The sequence below is a fragment of the Phalacrocorax aristotelis genome, chromosome 5 (genome assembly GCF_949628215.1).
Source record: "Phalacrocorax aristotelis chromosome 5, bGulAri2.1, whole genome shotgun sequence".
In the NCBI taxonomy this organism is placed as follows: Eukaryota; Metazoa; Chordata; class Aves; order Suliformes; family Phalacrocoracidae; genus Phalacrocorax; species Phalacrocorax aristotelis.
The window spans coordinates 42,217,045-42,236,651 of record NC_134280.1 but is presented as its reverse complement, the minus strand read 5'-3'; the positions used below and the strand labels follow the sequence as shown (position 1 = coordinate 42,236,651).

Here is a 19,607-nt window from a genome sequence, read left to right as displayed (position 1 = left end):
TTTTCTTCATTTAGATCCAGAAATAGAATTTCATAATTCACACCTAGGTAGTAGCAAAACCTCTGTGTAGTAAAGTCATGAAAGTAGTGGGGGTTTACTATTTATTGAGTTTATTAATGCATGAATTGAAAATTATGCAAGTAATGACACGTTTTCTGTATAGTGAAGAGACAATTAAAAAGGTGTGAAATATATGTATTTTACTTTCTTCAAAACTTAAAAAAAAGGTGGTGGGGAGGGGAGAGATCACCGTTGCGATCCTTACAGCTTTTTCCCCATTAAGAAGTCTGAAGAACAGACTAGTACAGGCAAACGGTAATTTTTTATCCCCACAGCACAGCGATAACTAGAACTGGGTCCCCCTAAATGCGAGCGAACGTGCTGCAGGTGAGATATGAAAGATTGGAAAGGTGAAGCGACAGATCACCTACTATAGACAAACATACAAGTCAAAGGCAGAAATAAGCTTTCATTTTTTAATAGAAGGAAACAACGTGTCTAACCACTGGAAGACAGTAATTGGGATGTGTGAGTCGCACTCGCAGAAGCTTTTATAAGAAAGTGTTTCAGAAACCCCGTTCTCTCTTGTGAAAGTTTGAGTTATAGCAAAGAACAGCACAAAAAAAAAAAAAAACATCCATCTGACCCCCAGACGGTCAGAAAGTTTGGAGTTTGTACCGCTGTGTAATTCAGTCATCCAACACAAGCTTTTCTTTACGGTCCCATCCACAGATTGCTTTGAATCACGAAGGGTTGTGCCCTGAAGTTTTATTCAAAGTGTGTGTCCGGGAACAGGCAATTGTGAACTTGGCTTTTCCGCTGGGATCATCCCTACGGTTGCAAAAGGAGAGTGGTTAGTTCACATGGATTGTGGTGAGGGACTTCAGCTGGAAGTTACAACATCGGGAACAGAGTGAGGAGAAAAAAAAAGATTGCCTAGCTCTGGAGGACTTCCCTTGTCCCTTTGTGGCTTTGAGATTGGGTCTGCAGACAGATTGCTTTATAAAGCTACAGATTTAATGTGTAAACAGATAACATAACTTGCTTTCAAGGTTTTAACCCACTTTAACAAAAACAACTCCATGGGAGTTGGAAGCACCATTCTTGATAGTGCATCTTTATATGTTCTGTTTTCCCACTTTTTAAAGTTCCATGGAAAATGAGAATGGAAAAACACTTTTATGGGGATTAGAGAACTGAAATTTGTACCAGTTTAGATTCCTGGTTATGATTTAATGAAATTAATATAAGTGTCCACTTTTTCAAAACTTGATCTGTGGAACTAGTGAGTCCCTGTGGTAGGTACTGTATGTAGTGTCTCCACTGGATCGTTTCAGTAGGACTTTCAGTAACCAAGATACTGCATGAATTCGTTAGGAACTGCCTTCTGACTTGGTTTTGGAAATTAAAATTTCCTAGAGAAGTGCGCTGTAAAGTGTAGCTCAATTTTCCACCTTTAGTGTGCTACAGCATGTTATATTTTGCTTTTCTAAGTGACTTTCTATTTTTAAGCTGAGAACAGGTTAATATGCAGTAGTAGTCCTTGGCCATTTGAACACAATGGTGACTTTTTATCTCAGCTGTTGACTGTTAGCATTCATCACAGATGTTTAGGTTGTATGTGATTTGTGGAAAGGTGGGTCACTTTGCCCACCTCCTTTCCTCTCTGATCACACCTCTTTCATTCAATTATCCAGAATTTTTTGGAAAAACTTTGTATTTTTCCTGCTTCCATTTTGTTGCTCTTGCCTGAAATTGGTGTTTCTGTTGCTGGAATGAATAGCTAGGGGGATTTCCATCGCAGTGTCACCTTACTGCAGAGGGAATGAGAACACAAATGTGTTATCTTCCCTGCTTGTGGAGAGGCTGAGCCTGGACAACAAGGAATCCCCAGGAACATGCTGAAGGGAGCACAAGCCATGCAGTAGGATCCCCACTCAACCTGGGGTTCATAATTTATTTTAGAGGGCTGGGAAGTGCACCGAGTATGGTGTCTTTATCACATAGGAGTGCATATGGGTAACCTTACTCTGTGTCACATTAAAATGTGCTTTCTTGGAGCATGGAATTTGGAGCAAAAGGGTTTTCTCTACCTGTTGGACAAGTCGGTGCTGATACAGTCTATTCTGTTTATGTGATTTGTTTTATGAAAGCTGTGCTTAGAACTTTTCCTCCTAAATTGCAGACACCGAAGCTGCTGGTGGAGAAAACATGCATCATGGGAGAAGCAGGGGAAAATTATTAACTTGCAGGAGAAAGTGTATCTAAACATGTTGGCAGTTATATTTCTCTCTTCTGTGTCTTAAATAGCTGTGTGTTGGCAAACGAGTGTTTAATCTTTGTTCTTTTTTCCTCTTAATAGGGTATGCTGCTAAAGCGAAGTGGCAAGTCATTGAACAAAGAGTGGAAGAAGAAATACGTGACGTTGTGTGACAATGGCGTGCTGACCTACCATCCTAGTTTACACGTAAGTACACTGTGCTCTCTGTTCAGCAACGTCAGGCCCTGACAAAACAGTGTTAGCGAGTTCATCCTGACGTAGTTTTGTTGAGCCCTCTTTGGCAGAGGAACTTCCTTCTGTCTATTCATTCTCCTCCCTCTCAAAAAGGCATACTATGAAATAAAATTCCCTGGTGCAAGTCTGAGTGCAGTGTTGTGGTTTAACCCAGCAGGCAGCTAAACACCACACAGCCATTTGCTCACTCCCCTGCAGTGGCATGGGAGAGAGAATTGAAAAAAACCCAAAGGTAAAACTTATGGGTTAAGATAAAGACAATTTAATAGGACAGAAAAGGAAGGGAAAATAATACTAATGGTAAAAGAATATACAAAACAAGTGATGCACAATGCAATTGCTCACCACCCACTGACTGATGCCCAGTGAGGACCCCCGGACAGCTTTTCCCCTAGTTTATATACTGAGCATGACATAATATATGGTATGGAATATCCCTTGCGTCAGTTGGGGTCAGCTGTCCCGGCTGTGTCGCCTCCTGACTCCTTGTGCACCCCCAGCCTGCTCACTGGTGGGTGGGGTGAGGGGCAGAAAAGACCTTGACTGCTCAGCAATGAAAACATCAGAGTGTGATCAACATCATTCTCATCCTAAATCCAAAACACAGCACTACACCTACTAGAAAGAAACGGTACAGTCAGGATCCTTTTAATCCCCTGGAATTGGGGTTCACTTGCATGACAAGCGGCAGCTGAAACAGTTTAAGCTTTTATTTTGTGCTGATGCTTTTATGGACTTGTCAATCCCAGGATTAAAAAACAGAAGCATTTTATAATAAAAAGTGTCCTAGATGTAGTAAAGAGTGACAAAAGTTTCTGGTGCTTGTCAGTGTGCAGTGGGTATGATCTATTCAAAAGTAATTCTGAGCAGCCTTTTGAAAATGGCATAGCTATTAAAATATGTGCCATAAAACTTCTTCATCTTAAGGTGTCTATCATCTCTGGTCAGGGATCCTGTCTGTCCCTCTCGGTGTGTATAGTGTAATTCCTAGGTATAGTTTTGGGGGTGGAAGGAGCACAATGATCTGACTCAGAACTAGCCCACGCCATCTGCCCTGGCCATGCCAGCAGGAGGAAAGGTGTGGTTTTTTTCATGCCAGAGCAGTTCAAAAGGCAGAGCCAATGTGGAGACTCCAGATCTTGAAACTTCTATGGATATTCCAGCTCCTTCGCTTGCTCTGTGACCCTCACCAAGATCTTTAGAATTATATCTGGTCTTATACTTTATCATCATACCACATACAAAAATCAGAGGGTGACCAGTTGTAACATTTTTAGGGCCAGTTGTTTCTAAACCCATTGATGTCATTTTGAGCTAATTTTTCATTAATGAGTGAAAATCAAGTTTTCGTTCAGATCCATGTCTGTGGATATGCTCTGGGGCTTATAGACCTACAGGTGATACTGGCAGGAAACTTCTGCTTTAGATGGGTGATGTCTGAGGAGCATGGCCACACTGGTGCCTTGTACCAACTTAGTGTTTCCTGTCTGCTGTATATTAGTGCTTTCTCAGGCTTGACACTAGATCTCTCAGTCTCAGATCCTGCCATAATAACACTTTGCTGTAGTTTCTGATGTTACGTCCATCTCTCTTAAAAATTATTTAATAAGTTATATGACAGCTAGCTTCAAGGTATGGCTGCTTTCCATCAGAAACCTTGTCCCTCAGCCCTTGTGTTCTGGAGCAAGGTTTTCACTGTTGTTTTTTGTGAAACTGTACAAGTCTGTCTGTCCTCTTTGGCCACTCGTAGTGCCTTTAAATTTGTGGAATTCTGTTGTGAAGTAGTCCCAAAATACCTGAGTTGAATATTGGTATTGCTCACAGAAGTGAACCCAGGATACTGCATGCCTTTGACGCAGCCTCCATGGAGCTCCGGCATGTGTTGGCCAACTCTGGGTCATCAGGCAGGGAGGACGCAAGCTGCCATTGTCTGCGCCAAAGTCCCTTCCTCACTTTGTAGAAGTGCTCTATTGTTCCGGGCGGTTGCTGTGCACATGTTAGTTTTTCATTGCCTCTTGCAGACAATAGAGTACTACTACTCTGCAGGCTTCCCTGGAGCTGCTTATTCTCCCCCAGAGTGAGAATCCGTTGAGATTAGAGGTAATTACTTTGAGATTAGAGGTAAATCCATTGGAGATTAGAGAGAATCCATTTAAAGAAGAAGTAATTACTAGCCTGTAATTGTTTCCCTCTATCCCCCACCGTGTCCCCCCACCCCAAGAAAAAGGTACACAGCTCTGTATTTCCATTTGCTCAGACCTCCTTGTGCAGATCAGAAAGGTTTGTAACGTACTGCTTTTCCCTTGGCTATATGTGGGTAGGTAGTGGTGAGGGACCATGCTCGGCTCCTTGCTGACAAGAAGCTACTGGGGAAAATATCATATTCATTCAGGGGCTTCTTGAGACACCTTCACTGAATTTACTCTCCAGGAGTATCTAGGGTCCTGCTCATTCATGTTAAAATCTTTCTATGACATGATTTGTATTGTAAATTATGCTGGTTTAATGCCTCATTTCTATTGTCTGTAGCCTTCAAAGAGTCACTACTTCTGCAGTATGTTTCCATACTATCAATGGACTATTTATGATCATTTAACTATTGTTAAACCTGCAGAGCATTTGTCGTCTATCAGGCAGTAGTATGTGAGTAGCATCTCCTCTGCCCTGTGCAAATCACAGTGGGAAGGAGAGGCAGGACCAGATACTCAAAGTCAATTGCACTCCCAGTACAGTTTGTATAGAATTTGTAGGCAGGAAAGTCAGAATTTCCTCTTGGGTGTTGCCAAGTGAATGGGTTTTCCCCCAAACGGGACTCTGAAAATGTGTTTCTGGTTTGTTTTTGCTGGATTTTGTTTATCTGTAAGTGCTCATTGCTTTTTTTCACAGCAAGCCAAAGAAACTGATGAATTCTTAATACTGTGCTTGCATTGCTGTTTGGGATAATTTAGTACATGATTTTGAAAGATAAGGACCTCATTCCTGCCAACCTTCCCATTAAATAGCATTGCAGAAAAGAACTTATGTTAACCATCTAAAGTCAGTTTCCTCAACTCGTAAAAAGCTCAGCACTAATCTGACCTGTTATTAGGTTTGGGTTATCTCAAGTATGCAGGTCATTTTGGTTATATAAAATTTTGCAGTTCTAATTCTGTGAAGTGAAAGGTGGGCTGGCCTCTAGTGGTGGGAGAAGAAGTAAGTTTAGAAGATAATTCAATCTTTCCAGACTGTGGTATGAGTCAGAACATAACACCTGCATTGGAAGAACCTATTATAATATTTAATGGCTGATAGTGAGCACTGTATTAAATATTGCTTGAGATTGAGCCAGAAGTGGATCAGTTGTCTCTGTCAGATGTGTTCAGTGGCAGCTCAGGCATGAAGACAATGTTTTTAATGTAGAGAATGTGTCCGTATTGCAGAAATCGGTACTGTCGTCCTCCTTGAAAGGATTGGCTACAAAATGAAAGGTTTTGGGGTGGGGAGTGAAAAATCAAATTAGTACCTTTCTTACAGAGGAGGTGTCCCTGGAATGGTCAGGCCTGTTTGGCAAGACAGCATGTTGAAATGACTGCTGTATTGTGCCAGCTAAATGAGTAACTACTAATGCCACCAGGTTGACGTTTGACACAATAGCTAAATTCGTATTCCTCCTTTTCAAGAAAGTGGGGGGAGAGAAAAATGGGGAAAGAAAAATATATGTACATAAGCACCCTACTGTTTTCTGACTTGGTCATGTCAGGTTTTTTCCAAGAGCCTCAAACCTTCCCGTCCCTTGGGATGCTGAGGAGCTATGCCGATAGAAAGTGGTGGGGATAATGAGAGAGAACTTTGACCTGCAGGCTTCAAAGTTCACCATAGCTACCTATTCATCTTACACTTCTGGAGTATAGCCGTTGAGTGGATGACTAAAATTCTGGCTGACAAATTCGGTGTCAGCTTCCCCAAAGGGACCTGGGGGAATTTGTCTAGGCATCTCTTGGCTTTTAATGGCAGAATGCCACGTGCAAGGGCTCCTGAAATGTATTCACCAGGATACCTGCTGGGCAGCGTTACATGCTGCTTCTTTATCAAAGCCTTATCCCGAAGAATAGCTGATGATGTTTCACCACTGTCTGTCTTCCAGAGCATTGTCATCATGCTGCAGGTCAGTAGATAACAAAGCTTTAGCTATGGATGTCCATTTTCTGTTCTTGTATCCCCATCGTCATCACTGCCCCTGATTTATGAAAGGGAAAAAAAAAAAACCAAACCCTGAAAACAGCTGCTTTTTTTTTTTTTGGGGGGGGAAGGGTGGGGTTTTTTCCCCCTTTTATATTTAATCTGTTCTAGATTTGCTTTCAAATAAAAGCACGGCACTGTGACACCTTGTGGGGGAAGAACAACTTCTTAAATACAAGAGAAGGAAGATGCAATGCCCATCATGTAAAAGACCACTTAGAACACGTGTGGTATGTAAATCCCATGTACCTACACAGCAAGGTTGATTTTTGCTTGCTGAGGTCTTTATTGCAGTAACTCCAGTCCTCACTGACCTAGTTCAGTAACCTGCTCTGAGGTGTGTACTTATTGAGGGGGGGAAGCCTATCCTTTATCTCATTGAGAGGTGTGTGGATTCACCTGGTCTGCTCAGTTCATCTGACAGTAGCCAGTTTCAAAAGTCTTCCTTAAAAATAGTGTTGACTGGGTGAGCAGCCTACAGGAGCTGGCTCAAAGGGAGCATTAGCAATGTTGCTACCGTCAAATAAACTGAACGTATTTTTTAAAAAAAGCAACACTTCAGCCTGGTAAGGAGTCGTATCCAACACTAGGCTAAACTTTGTGCAAGAGCTTCAACAATATATTATACAGACTCATCTTCTCAGAAGATGATGCAAAACAGGCTCATTTCACGGGCCTGTAAAATTCTTTGAGACTTGGGGTGGGGGACTGGGCTTTCAGTTTTCTGTTTTCTTTGCTTGGCCATTTCCTCCAGGAAAAGCAGGCTTGGTGAGAAATATTGAAAATGTCCTCTATGTTGGTATCTGGAAGTGTTGCAGATCCATGCACTTCTCAGGCCCCATAATATGCAACATTTTTCTTAGAGCTACAGTTGAAATTTTTGACCATTATCAGTTCTTCTGATTTTTCCTGACTAATTTGAAAATGGAAAGCGTGCTTGCAAATGAAGTATTCCGACTCTCCTTATTTTTAAGAGAACACCATGCTAGCAGGTCTGTGGGGCATCTTTGAGCATGGCCTGTTGGCATCAGGGTTGTCTGGCAGTGGAGCGGGGTGTTGCTTTAGCCATGGGAGCAGCGCTTGCCTTCATGGTTATGAATAACCGCCTACAGACATCGTTTCGGCTCAGCCTTACTTTCAGGGTTGTATTACCTGAGGCTGTTTAATAGATTTGAAGTATGTTGTTTGTGTTGCTTTAATAGAAATACTCATGCTCTTTATATATTTCTAAAATACCATCATGTACGTCCTTTTGGTCTGTGTGTCATCCCCCCCGTTTTTGCTTCAAAGGAACGTAAAGCTGGATATTGAAGCCCTTCTAGCTGGCCTTTCCTATGAACAACTAATCATCAAATCAGGCTTTGGTAAATACATATTTGAACTGACAAAAGGATATGCATATGTAGCTTTTCACATAAGATGTAGGTCTACCTCCTGAAAGAGTAGTGATCAAAGCAAATCCTACGACGCAAAAATGAGAACATAGTTTGACTGGTGATGAAGATAAATCTGTCTGAAGCATGTGTAAGTTTTTATTATAGTTATTGCATCCATTAATATGCCTAAAACATTGGTTAAGGTAGGAAAAATGAATTACAGGAACAGTTACAAAATATGTGTATAGTAATTGCTTATTACAGTTGAGTTGATGGTGTATTTTTTTCCACTCACCACAACTGGCACTCTCTAGAAGCCTTTGCATCAAAGCAATGTTCGAAGCAGCATTCTCCTTTTTAACGTTGTTGACTTAAATTTCCCAGAGCTTTCCTTTCTTAATTCTAGCACGTTTCACTGAATGAATTCAATGAATTTACATTGCTTCTAGTGACAGCTAGAGGATAACCAACCTTTATGGAAAAAATAAGTGTGATTCATGGTGCTGTAACATTTTTTGATAAAGATACCAAACATAAACCATATAACCTACGATATTTTAAAAGCAAAAGAGGCTTTCATAAAGTGGTATAGCTGTAGAGATCACTCGTTTCCTTTACAGCTTCCTGGAAAACATCTTTATTATGTTAAAGATGTAATGGAGTGAAGATCAGTTTGAGAGAAAAACTTAAAAATGGTTGGGGAAAATAGAAGCTCAAATGTGTTTGCATTCCTTAAGTGAGACATATCATTTGGGATAGCTGTCAAGGCAAATTATTTTCCACCCCCCTGGTTTTGTAGCTTTTCAAACTAGAAATGATCTCTCCTGAAAGTGCTATTGCACCTGCTCTGCTCAGTGAAAAATCGGGCTGTAGTTACTGATGATCAGCAAAGCCACCCTGTGAAATACTCCTTAAATATGTAATCCCAGTCGATGGGAAGGAAAGAGACTGATTATTCACTGTAACTTCTTACAATCACTTCCATGACTTGTTACAGATACTCACAGGTCACCAAATGCACAAACAAGGCAAATGTGAAGCATTTTTAGTTTCAAGTCCATTCATTTCAGTGGGCATGACAAGATGTATCATGTCGTTAGTATAGGATATTGTAGCAAACACAAAACTGCTGTTGCAGAGCTGTGCAAACTTGCAGTATGTAGTAAGGAGCTGCAAACGTATGTTTCAGTGTCGTGTCTACTCTCTCTTCAGAAAGACAGGGAAACTTTTTGGTATCAGAATGAGTTGCAATTTAAATGGCAAAAGCCAAGCTATTAATTAATCACAGGGTTTTATAAAATTCGAGATTCCTGTCCAGCAGAGCTAACTGCTGTGGATATAAATGCTTCATAAATTACTCAGGATGGTGAAACTCTGATTTGTCTTTTACAGCAGTTCTTGTTACAAAGTCTGAATGAGAAGTGAAGTGCAGACAGATGAATTTTCTTAAAATTTTATGAAAATGAGTGATCCATTTACAAAAAGCCAATATTTTATGAAACTGCTTTTGTGCTGAAAGTGTTGCCCTAGCTTCCTCCCCCGCCCCGGCAACAAACTGATCAAACTGATTAACGCCATAGTATAGATATAGTCAATGCTTTTTATTACTGAAATGTAATGTTCTTGATTCCCAATGTGAATAAAATAGATTCGAGATGACCTTCCTTTTGTCAGGGCAGAGTACTTTAGGGTGATCAGTGTTTTCCAGAACACATTTTCGTTCCTATGTTCTCCTCAGAAAATAACATTTCATTGCTTTTCTTAAGATTAACTATATATTATGAAGCCGAATGATATTATGCCCGTATTTATATGCGAGAGGGGAGGATGGCTAATTTAACAGGAGCATTTGATGAATATATTCCACTGTGGCTCATAACCTGATGGTAGGTTTGTTGCTGAGGTACTTCCCGGGAAGAGGTGGGGGGAAGAGGAGTTGGAGACTTTTGTTTCTTCTTAGGTGTGCCTGTGGCCCCAAATGGAAACCAATCAAGGAGCGATTTATGTTCATTAAGTGCTTGTCAAAACTGAAAAATTTTCTAATCAACAGCAATCTAGCCGAGGCCCCTCAATGGCTGGGAGTGTCGCCTCCGCAGTATCGGCTATTTGCCTGTTACAACTCTAGGCTAGAAATCCGCTGATGATTACATTAGGCTAAGCTGCGAAGTAAATGAACCATGTCTTATTTAGGTGCAACTAGCTTCAGTGTAGTCCTGCCCCGCAGGGCACTTTATAGCGTTTTATGGCTTTAAAATTAGTGTAGCTTCCCATTTGCTGCAGGGTGCTGCATGTTATGCCTTTGAACTCAATAAGCAAAGGAAAGGGGGCCTTTTGTTTTTTTCTCTTCCCCCCCACCCCCGCCTTTTCTTCTTTTTGCAGTTTAGCAATTTTGTTTTGCATCTTTTCCAGACGGCGTTTTGCAATAAAAATGTCTGACTGCCACGTACAGGCACAAAAGTCAAGGCTCCATCCATTTACTGGTCTGCCGGGGGTTTGGGGGTTTTGGTCTGGTTTGGGGGGAAGGGGATTGGGTTTTGTTATTCAGAAGCAGTTGTTGCTGAGGACGAACAATAGGTTTTGTAGGTCCAATAGGTCAGCTCATGAAATCGAATTGTGTTTCAAAGAATATGCCACCCACAGTCTTTAAAATGTCATCCAGAGGTGCAACCATAAACTTTCTTTTCCATAATAATTTTTATTTCACCTCAGATCAGGAAACACTGTCTCAACCTCAGTAAGCTAAGCCTTCGGAGTGTTTTGTGCAATTGAATGGTGGGGAAAAACTAGCATGAAATGAAGATGGTTTTTTTGGAAGCTCAGTGTAAACCAGGGACAGATCTGGGAAGGTTCCTGGTCCTGAGCCAGTTCCTAGTGTTGGAAAAACAGGCTGCTTCTAAGAGATTTTAATAGCTCAAAATAAGAGAAGGTGTGACATTTGTACCTGTGTAGCATTAAAGATATGGAAAGGCATTGTTCTCTGAGAGTCTGGCTTGTTTGGTATGTTGTACATCGGAAAAGGGAGGCAGTGGGACAGGTACATGGTGGAAGAAACACGTGGTAAGGCTTCCTAGGAGAGAGATTATTGGGTTTTTTTAATATATGTTAATGTTACGATACATGGCTATCCTGAGATGAGGGGTTTTGATGTGAGCTTTGAGTCCCATTCACTGAGTGCCGTGATGTAAGAAAATGTAACTTCAGGGAAGGGGATTTCTGTGCAACGGAGCTTTGTCTACAGCCCAACTGAACCCAGCCACAGGAGACCCTAACTGTTATCTTCTACAGCTTGATCCTTCTGTCTTCTTGGTGAGGTTTCTTGGCCAAGACTAGGTTGCAGCATTAGCCTTTTCACTGCAATCACAGGGCAGAAGCACAGTCCAAAGCAGTTCAATCAGAAAGAGTCCAAGTCTGTCTTCTATTGCTGCCGGAGCAGAACTAAACTTGCCTGGGCAGCAGGCTGCCAGAATCTGCCCCCTCAGGTGCTTTGGAGCAGCAGAAACCTGGCTGAGTAAAATTGTTCAGCTCATTCTTCATGGGGTTGTTTTCCATCACCTTGGAAAATATTTTGCAATTGTGCAAATCCAAAGGAAAATACCTACGTTAAGGACTGAAGGATTTGCATGCAGGCAGCTATACAGAAAAGTATGGGGAATTTAGCTCTCATGGTACTAACTGATAAATATTATATTTAATAACTCAGCATTCATACATATTTCTTGCTTACTGTACTGATAATGAAACACTGTGTTTTTGAAATACAACCTAGGTAGTAGGAAGGCATTGTTTTGTGCATGTGTGACAAGGATGACCATCTCTTTTATTGGAGACACTTGAAAATCCTCAAACTTCATAATGTTTTTGATTGATAGCCACAGTGTTACATACCTAACATGAGCCACATCTTTAACTTAAGCATCATTCCAGGGAGGAACCATACTGCTGCATGCTCTCTGGTCCTTCAGTGGAGTATTTGAGATATCTATGGTAGGCTTGGGTGGTTTGAGTTTGAGTGGAAGCAAGCTTCATGGAAGCAGCAACCAGCACTTTCTTCTGCCTTTCCCTCAATGTCATCCGTATGCCCTTCCTCCCCTGAAAAAGGGGGCCAAGCAAGCAGCAACAGCAATAAGTGTGGCTGTGGAAGAAGAGATGTTTGCCTGTTGTCTTCAGTCTTCTCAGCTGTGAGAAAGTAGGCAGCTAGCTGGACGCATCATGTAAGCTTGGGTTCAGCTTGTGGTGCCCCTGGTGGAGTGTCTTCTCTGGCTTTGAGGGCAGTAAGAAGCCATTGTGATGTATGGCAGCAAGTGGCATTTGTATGCACCATTGGCATTTGAAAACAAAAGAGGTCCCCCAAAATAGCACTGTTTCTTTTCAGTAGGTCTGTTTAGAAAACAACATCATACCCGTTTGCTCAATTTGCATGTCTGAAAGGCTTCTGTTCAGTTAATTGGTTAAATTAATTTCCGCTGTTGTAAATGGAGAGCTGTATTAAGAGCAGAACTAAAGTAATTTTACTTTACATTATTCTGTGTCATGGCACATCGTTTCTTTCTTACTTAAGGCAATTCATTTTGTGGTGCTGTCAAATAATGTTTTGTGTCATCTTCAGTCAATGTAGCTTTTACAATTTTTGCTGATATTTTAACAGTTTATTTAGTCCCCCAGATAATGGTCAATGGCCTTGAGTAGTCAAATTAACACCTTGGCAGCACTATATTTGAGCAAACTGCTAACGGTAACCTCAGGATGAAAAGCAACGAGAATCAATATAGCGAGCGTATTTTTAGGGATTATTGATTGATTGATGCATTCTAGCCTTAACTTGAAGAGGCAGCATTGCCCCACAGCTGACTAAGATTAAGTTGCCCGTTACTGATAACTACAGGCCATTACCTGCGTGGTATTTCACGAGCTTGGAGATTAGATGGAGAACTTTTATAGTCCTCAGCTGAAGAAACCGTGGCGTTTGCAGGGTCTGTAATGCCTACCTGGCTGCAGGATAATGTTATGCTCTTCTCCAGCTCATACCAGCCGTTGCCTTGAGAATTGGAGACGATGTTTATTTGGTTCGGCTCTGCCCGTTGTTCCTGTAGGGATCTATTTGGGACAACTGAGGCACTAATGGCTTGTCTCCTCCCTGGACTCTGAAGGCAGCTCTGCAGACAGTGGGAGCCATGTTAAGCTGTGCTGCTGTCAGCAAGCTGAGAGCTGTGGGTCTCCCTGCCACAACTCTCAATTGCTAGCAGGTTTCTCTCATTGCACCTCATTTGCATCTGGGACATCAATTAGCATGTTTGTTGAGGCTAATTGAATGAAACTCAATCATAGCTCTTAATTGCTTGACTATGTGAAAAGAAATCACATTAATGCAGCTAATTAAGTGTATGGCAATAGATGCAACATAATTAGGAGCGAAATGTAAAAAACAAGCGATGGCGAAGGTGCAAGCGCAGGGGTGCAGGCGACTGGGGCACTGGCTTCTCCTGTTATCCGCACATTTGGGGGAGGGTTCCCTTTCCTTTGCTGCTTGCTTTTTTTTTTCCCCCCGCATTGCTGAATGATGAACGTGGGCAAGTTTAGAAGAAAAATGCAAATGGATTTGCAATTACTACTTTTTCAAGCTGTTGAGGGGCAGAAGATGGCACTTCTGGGGTGGCCCGCTGTTGAGTGGGCTCTAGGGACTTGTTAAGTGCTGTTTAAAAGTACTTGGCTTTGAATTACCCTCATGCCTTGTTAAAGGGTTTTTTCCCCTTTTTTCTCGGATCAGCATTTTCTACAACTAACATCTAGGGGAGTTATATCTGTAACATTTGCATATCAAAATCAGGCTTGCTGTCTTCTCTTTAACACAGCATATTCCAGATGACAGCAAGACCCTCATCTGTTCTAATCCGATCAAATCCTCCATTGCGCTTCTGAAGCCGCGACATTAGTTTGTAGCTTTAACTTTTATTCCCCAAGCGCAGATCTGAAGGCGCGTGCATGGGGGCGGATGCTCTGCCGACTGGAAACTTGGTGCTTGCCTCTCCTCCTCGGGGAAATGCAGACATTATCACTGTGCATCTTGCACACAATGAAAGAGTCTTTATTATTTACATTTGATATATCCCTATAAATATTTAAGCTGACATTAATACCTGTGTGGCATCTGTTGTGTTTGGGCACTTTCGTATAATAATGGTACGGCTACAGCACATTTATTTCCTGTTTGCCAACATTCACTTACTCTCTCGAATGGTTTATAGCTCACCTAAGTCTGGTTTATTCTCAATTAAAAGAGCTTTAATAATGCCCTGTCGCATCTCACAAGTTGGCAAGGTAGCAGGGAAATTGTACGTGCTACTCATCTGAAGAATTTGGAATAAACACTTCCTTCACAAATTTAAATGGCATACAGTAGTGGTTGTACATTAAATAAAACATGTCTATTAAAAAGAGTACATGCTGAGGTTTAGTCACTATCTGATTAAGCCTCATTTTAGAGCACATAAGCAATAAATGCTCAATTATGTTCTGCTTATTGTATTTTAATTTGTGAAGAACTGACACCGAACAAGAAAGTTACGCCAACTTGATAATTTATGGATGAAACCATTTTGTTCATTTCTAACTAACACCTAGTGAATTAATTTTTATTAATGGATTGCCTTTGTTTCTTTTGGCAGCAGAGCTTTGTGTCCTCTCACCACGAATTTTTCAGACCCCCCCTTTTTACTGTTAATAATTCTCAAACAGCTGAAGGAGAAAAAGCTGGTGTGATGGCTTAGTTTTGGGGTTTTATCGCAGATTGTTAGCTGTGAAGAAATGAACGCTAGTCTAGTAGTACATTTTTTGGTGTCTTTTGAGCGGAATATATAATTGGTATTGTAAAAACTGTCAAAGGCAGAAGGATTCTTATGAGGGAGCTGGTTGCTCCCTGTATTGTGGCAGCAGTGAAGTAGACATCAGGTATGCTTTTAGTCCATGCAGGTATTTACTTGTAAAATTGATGCTGTGGTGGTATACTGCAGGTTTGGAACCAACCTAATAAATACTCGTAGTCTTTCATACAATACCTTGTAATCTGGCCGCTTGGACAACTGTGAGTTATGTCTTTGCTGGCAAGTCTTTGCTCGTGCAGATGCCCACAGCGTCACCCAGGCCTCTGTGTAAGTTGCTCAAGTTCTGTCTGAAAAAAAAGTTAGATTTTTGGCCCCAGCATAGAAGATTGCTCAAGAATACCATTCCCTTGGTTTCCAGCTTAACTCAAGAGCTTACACCCAGTTCTTTTCCCAATCTTTAGTTCAAATTGCTGTTTTCCTTATGGGGTGCTTATACCCAGATGTTGCTGTGCGACCCGCCTTGCATGACTTCCCATAAGATTTCTACTGAAAATACCTCTTCTGGTGTACCCCAGGACTGCAGCCTCAGTGGCTGTTTCACTTTAATGAATTGTCATTTGCCCTCTGATAAAGACACCCATGTCCATTTGCTTTTCTGTTTTCATCTGAAGCAGCCCATGAATAATTTAGGGAATGCCTTTGAAGCTGGAAAGCAAAATCTCAAGAGCCTGTTTTTCCAGAAGCTATTTACTATTTGAAGAAATTTCTCATGGATTTCTTGGGAAGCAGCGGCTTGGCTCCAGTCAGCTGATGGCTGTCTTTCCACAGCTGACTGGATTTGTGTGCTTATTTCCTCTTTGTGGGCTTTCCAAACAAGAATTAGGAAAAGCCTTTTCCACTTCTGGCTTCTAGCTTTTAGTGTTCACTCTAATCAGACACAATTTGCATAATTTTTTCCCTGCTATGATTTTTTGTGTTTGTGTGGAGAAAGGATCATGTTCTAAGGAACCAACATTGTAATTGCAGAAACTTACTGGTCAGTGAGTGAGTGCCCTTTCATAATTTTTGTGCCTGCCAACCAATTTTGGCCAAGTTTGAGGGAGAAAGTTGCGTAAAACGTTGGCAGAGAGGAGCCACAAGTAAGCATTCTCATGATGGACAGTCAGCCTTGTCTTTGGGACCGGCTGGCTGGGGAACTCGTACGTGTGGCTCAGAATAGGACACGTGAGTTGAGGATGTATTAGAAAGCTGAAGATTTTTGGGGGAGTATTTGTAGTGAGAAGTGTGGAAGGGCTTATCAAGAAAATGGAAGGAAGGGGAACACCATGTGGTGTGAGCTGGCAGATGTTGTAGGACAAAAGTCTTGTGAATCCAGGTTTCGTGAGTTCTATTGCTTACAGAAGTACCTGTTTAATACTGGGATTTGGATTTTCTTTTCCTCTTACCAGGACTATATGCAGAACGTTCACGGGAAAGAAATCGACTTGCTCAGAACCACTGTGAAAGTCCCTGGGAAGAGGCCGCCCCGAGCTACGTCAGCTTGTGCACCCATTTCGAGTCCCAAAACAAATGGCCTCTCCAAGGACATGAGCAGTTTACACATCTCACCAAATTCAGGTAAGAGAATACTGTGCTAGAGGAAAAAAGGGAACTGCATTTCCAGGTGCCCGTAGCCAATGGTCAGGTACTACTCAGATGGGGATGATATCTAGTAATAATTTACAAATCCAAATAACCACTGATGTGTAGCTTTTTAAGCCCTGACTGCTAATCTGTCATCCATGAGAGATTCTAAGTCCTGAGTAACCTTCAATATCCATCTTTTTATACTTGCTACCTTATACTTGCTAAAACCCTACATAATGTCACAAAAATCAACATTTGTGAAGAATTGGTGCTGCCTTATGACTGATCCTTTAAGTCTAATACTTTGAAAAAACAGGAGATTTTTTGAAAGGGCTTTTTGTGGCTTCCTGGTGGGATCCCCAGAATTTCTTTCCACCTTTAGAAGGGTGCATAATTTTGGACTTCCCAACAGCAAGATTCTTCTGTAGAAAGCTGTTTTGTTTCATTTATGGAAGTAGTTTATAGCTCTTTGTGAGCTCTGAACAAAGAAGTTTATTGTTCGCTGAAGTACTTGTCCATACAGCTAAGTGGATTTTAAATGTTTTTCCTTAATGCAACTTTTAAGACAATTTATCCTGTAAGAAGCACAGCTTATACAAAACTCACAATGGTATAGTGTTGGTATGGAAGTTTAGTCAGCATGTTTGGGATGACGTCCATGAAGTGCTGAGTGCCTTTTGCATTTATGATTAACGTAGACACCTCCAGCATATGCAACAAAACCATCCAAATATACTTTTGTCCCTGTGAAATACGCACTACACAGGTAGAATGAGCAACCGCAGGAAGGAACTCAATCACTCTGCTATTCAAGTGTCTTCTCTTGGATAATAATAGTTATCTTGTGCTTCAAGTCAAGATGCAATTCCCTGTGTTTTTGCGATGTGTGTTCCTTTATAGTGGGGGAAGAGGGAGAAGGATTTTCCTTCCAACTGTAGATGCTGCTTGTTGAGATGAATGTTTAAAAAGGTGGGGAGGAAGGAATCCTTGTGGCTTTACAGTGGTGCCACTGAGCAGACATCCCAGGAGATCTTGCGTGGCATGTTATATTACTTTGGCTGGGGACCTGAAATGTCTGAAACCGTGATTTCCTCAGACTCTTTTTCAAGTTGTAACCTACCCCTCAAGAGGCACAGAGCTGGCATTGTCACTGGAAGAGTTCGTAGGGGAAAATTATTCATGGTTGGTTTGTTTTTTTCCATTTTACTATTTAATTTAGATGACTTGGGGGTGGGTGGGTGTTGTTTTTCAACGTTTTCCATAATTTAGGGAAGAAAAGTGCTGGACTGGGTCAATAAACCAGCGGTAAGACATTTAAGTAAGAGATTTCTGCTTTTAAGACACTTGAGCACAGGCAAGAATTACTTGATTGCTTCAGAGTAGTAGTACATTTCAGAAAACATTCAGAGATACATACTAATATAGAGCTTTTATCATGGAATTTGCATGTTATGGCATATGCCTTAAATTGCCAGGTTGGAGGGAAACAGCTTGTACAAGACTTTAATGAAATGTGTAATATTCATCTTGTTTCAGGACTCTCTACACATATAATGCTTTATTTATATGAAACTGTACGGTAGACAGCTCTCTCTGGCAGTAGCGGTAGCCACTGTGTGTGTATCCTGGCTAGCCTGAGGTTTTATTGCACAGTAATTGCTTTAAAAGAGAAGAGTTAATTATGCTAGAAAGTGCAAATTCTTGAAAACAGCTATGCTTTTAGATAGTGTTTTTCAAATAACATGCTGGTAATAGTTGGAGCTTCTGTCCTCTCTCTTGGCTTCTTTATCATCGTGCTTAGAAATACTTAAAGACTTTTCTGTTGTTGATGTCTGGTTACCCCAGCTGAAGAGATCTACTGTGGCTAAGTCTTAAAATAATTAATGCCCTCCTAATTTATGAAAGAGTTGTGTCCAAGGGAAGTTAAACCTGACTTCTCTATCGTTATCTACTTGAACACCTTCATTTCCCCTCTCACACAGCTGAGATGCTACGCTGATCCTTCTTTAATTTTAAGCAAGTTCTTGAACTGCTTCTCTTTGCATGGAGCTTGTCCTCTAGATAAAGCAAACATTGGTGCCTTAATTGTGTTACCCCTGTAGCTGGCTGAAAGCATAACAGTTACGAAGCATCTTTATAACTTGCTGGGGGAGCAGGTGAAGACAGGCCGGACTTGAACAGCTTTACACTCTACATGGCAGCCAGCCAGCCTGTTCATACCTCGCTGCCTGCTCTCTCGTGCCCACTTTGGGTGTCAGAGGATATAGAAGGGGGACGTCTAAGGTTTTGGTGTGAGAGGAGGGTGAGTGAAGACGCGCACGTCTCTGTAAGGTTTATTTCGTTAGTTCAGCTGCATTTGTGGTAAGTAGTTTGAGACCTCCTGTAGTATTTTTCCCTTGCAGCCATTGATTCTGAAATTCAGGTTGGTACACTCAGTGCATTACCAGGCATGGTGCTCCTCTGGGCTTTTTCTTTATAGCATTTGTTTCTTCTAAAGAAGCTGCTTTCATTGACTCTTTCGTACTTAAAGGCCACATTTTGAGGTCTGTCTGGTTATTGCATTACTGGACAGAATGAGCAGCAGCAGGAGGACAAGGGAGCTTTTTTAGAAAGCTGGTTGATCCAAGCGGTGGTTACTCAGTTAAAAACAAACAAAAGAAGGAACTGCTAATCAGTAAAGTACTACTTAAAAAAAAAAAAAAAAATTTAAAAGAAATTGTAGAAGGACAGACTGGATCTGGGAAATAACTGTCATCAGCTCAGTTGTGCATCAGTCTATGTGTCACTTTCAATGCTCTTGTGTTCGGGTAAGACTGAAGAGCTGCATTGCAGAGAATTATTTTAAAATATTAGGGGAGTATTAGTATTGTAAAAAAGATCCTGTCACAAGATGTGCCTGGCTTGTTAGTCTGAACTTTCATGTGTCATATTGACAGTGTTTTTTATGTAGGGGGTCACAGCTTCTATTGGGTGGGAGACCTGTAGGTCCTCAGTGCTCAGCTTCTGGAGCACCGGAGGACTTCTGGTATCTCTGCAGTGTCTGTCATGCAACTA

At 41.4% G+C, this 19,607-nt stretch overlaps 1 protein-coding gene across 5 annotated transcripts in view; it reads left to right on the top strand.

Annotated features, from left to right (window-relative positions):
- AGAP1 (ArfGAP with GTPase domain, ankyrin repeat and PH domain 1) overlaps positions 1-19,607 on the top strand; it is a 394,362-nt gene that overhangs the window by 250,285 nt on the left and 124,470 nt on the right. For all 5 annotated transcript variants that reach the window (XM_075094139.1, XM_075094138.1, XM_075094136.1 and 2 more), the window contains 2 exons: positions 2,363-2,467; positions 16,376-16,544. In XM_075094139.1, coding sequence (XP_074950240.1) covers positions 2,363-2,467; positions 16,376-16,544 — 274 coding nt within the window. The remainder of the gene's footprint in view (positions 1-2,362; positions 2,468-16,375; positions 16,545-19,607) is intronic.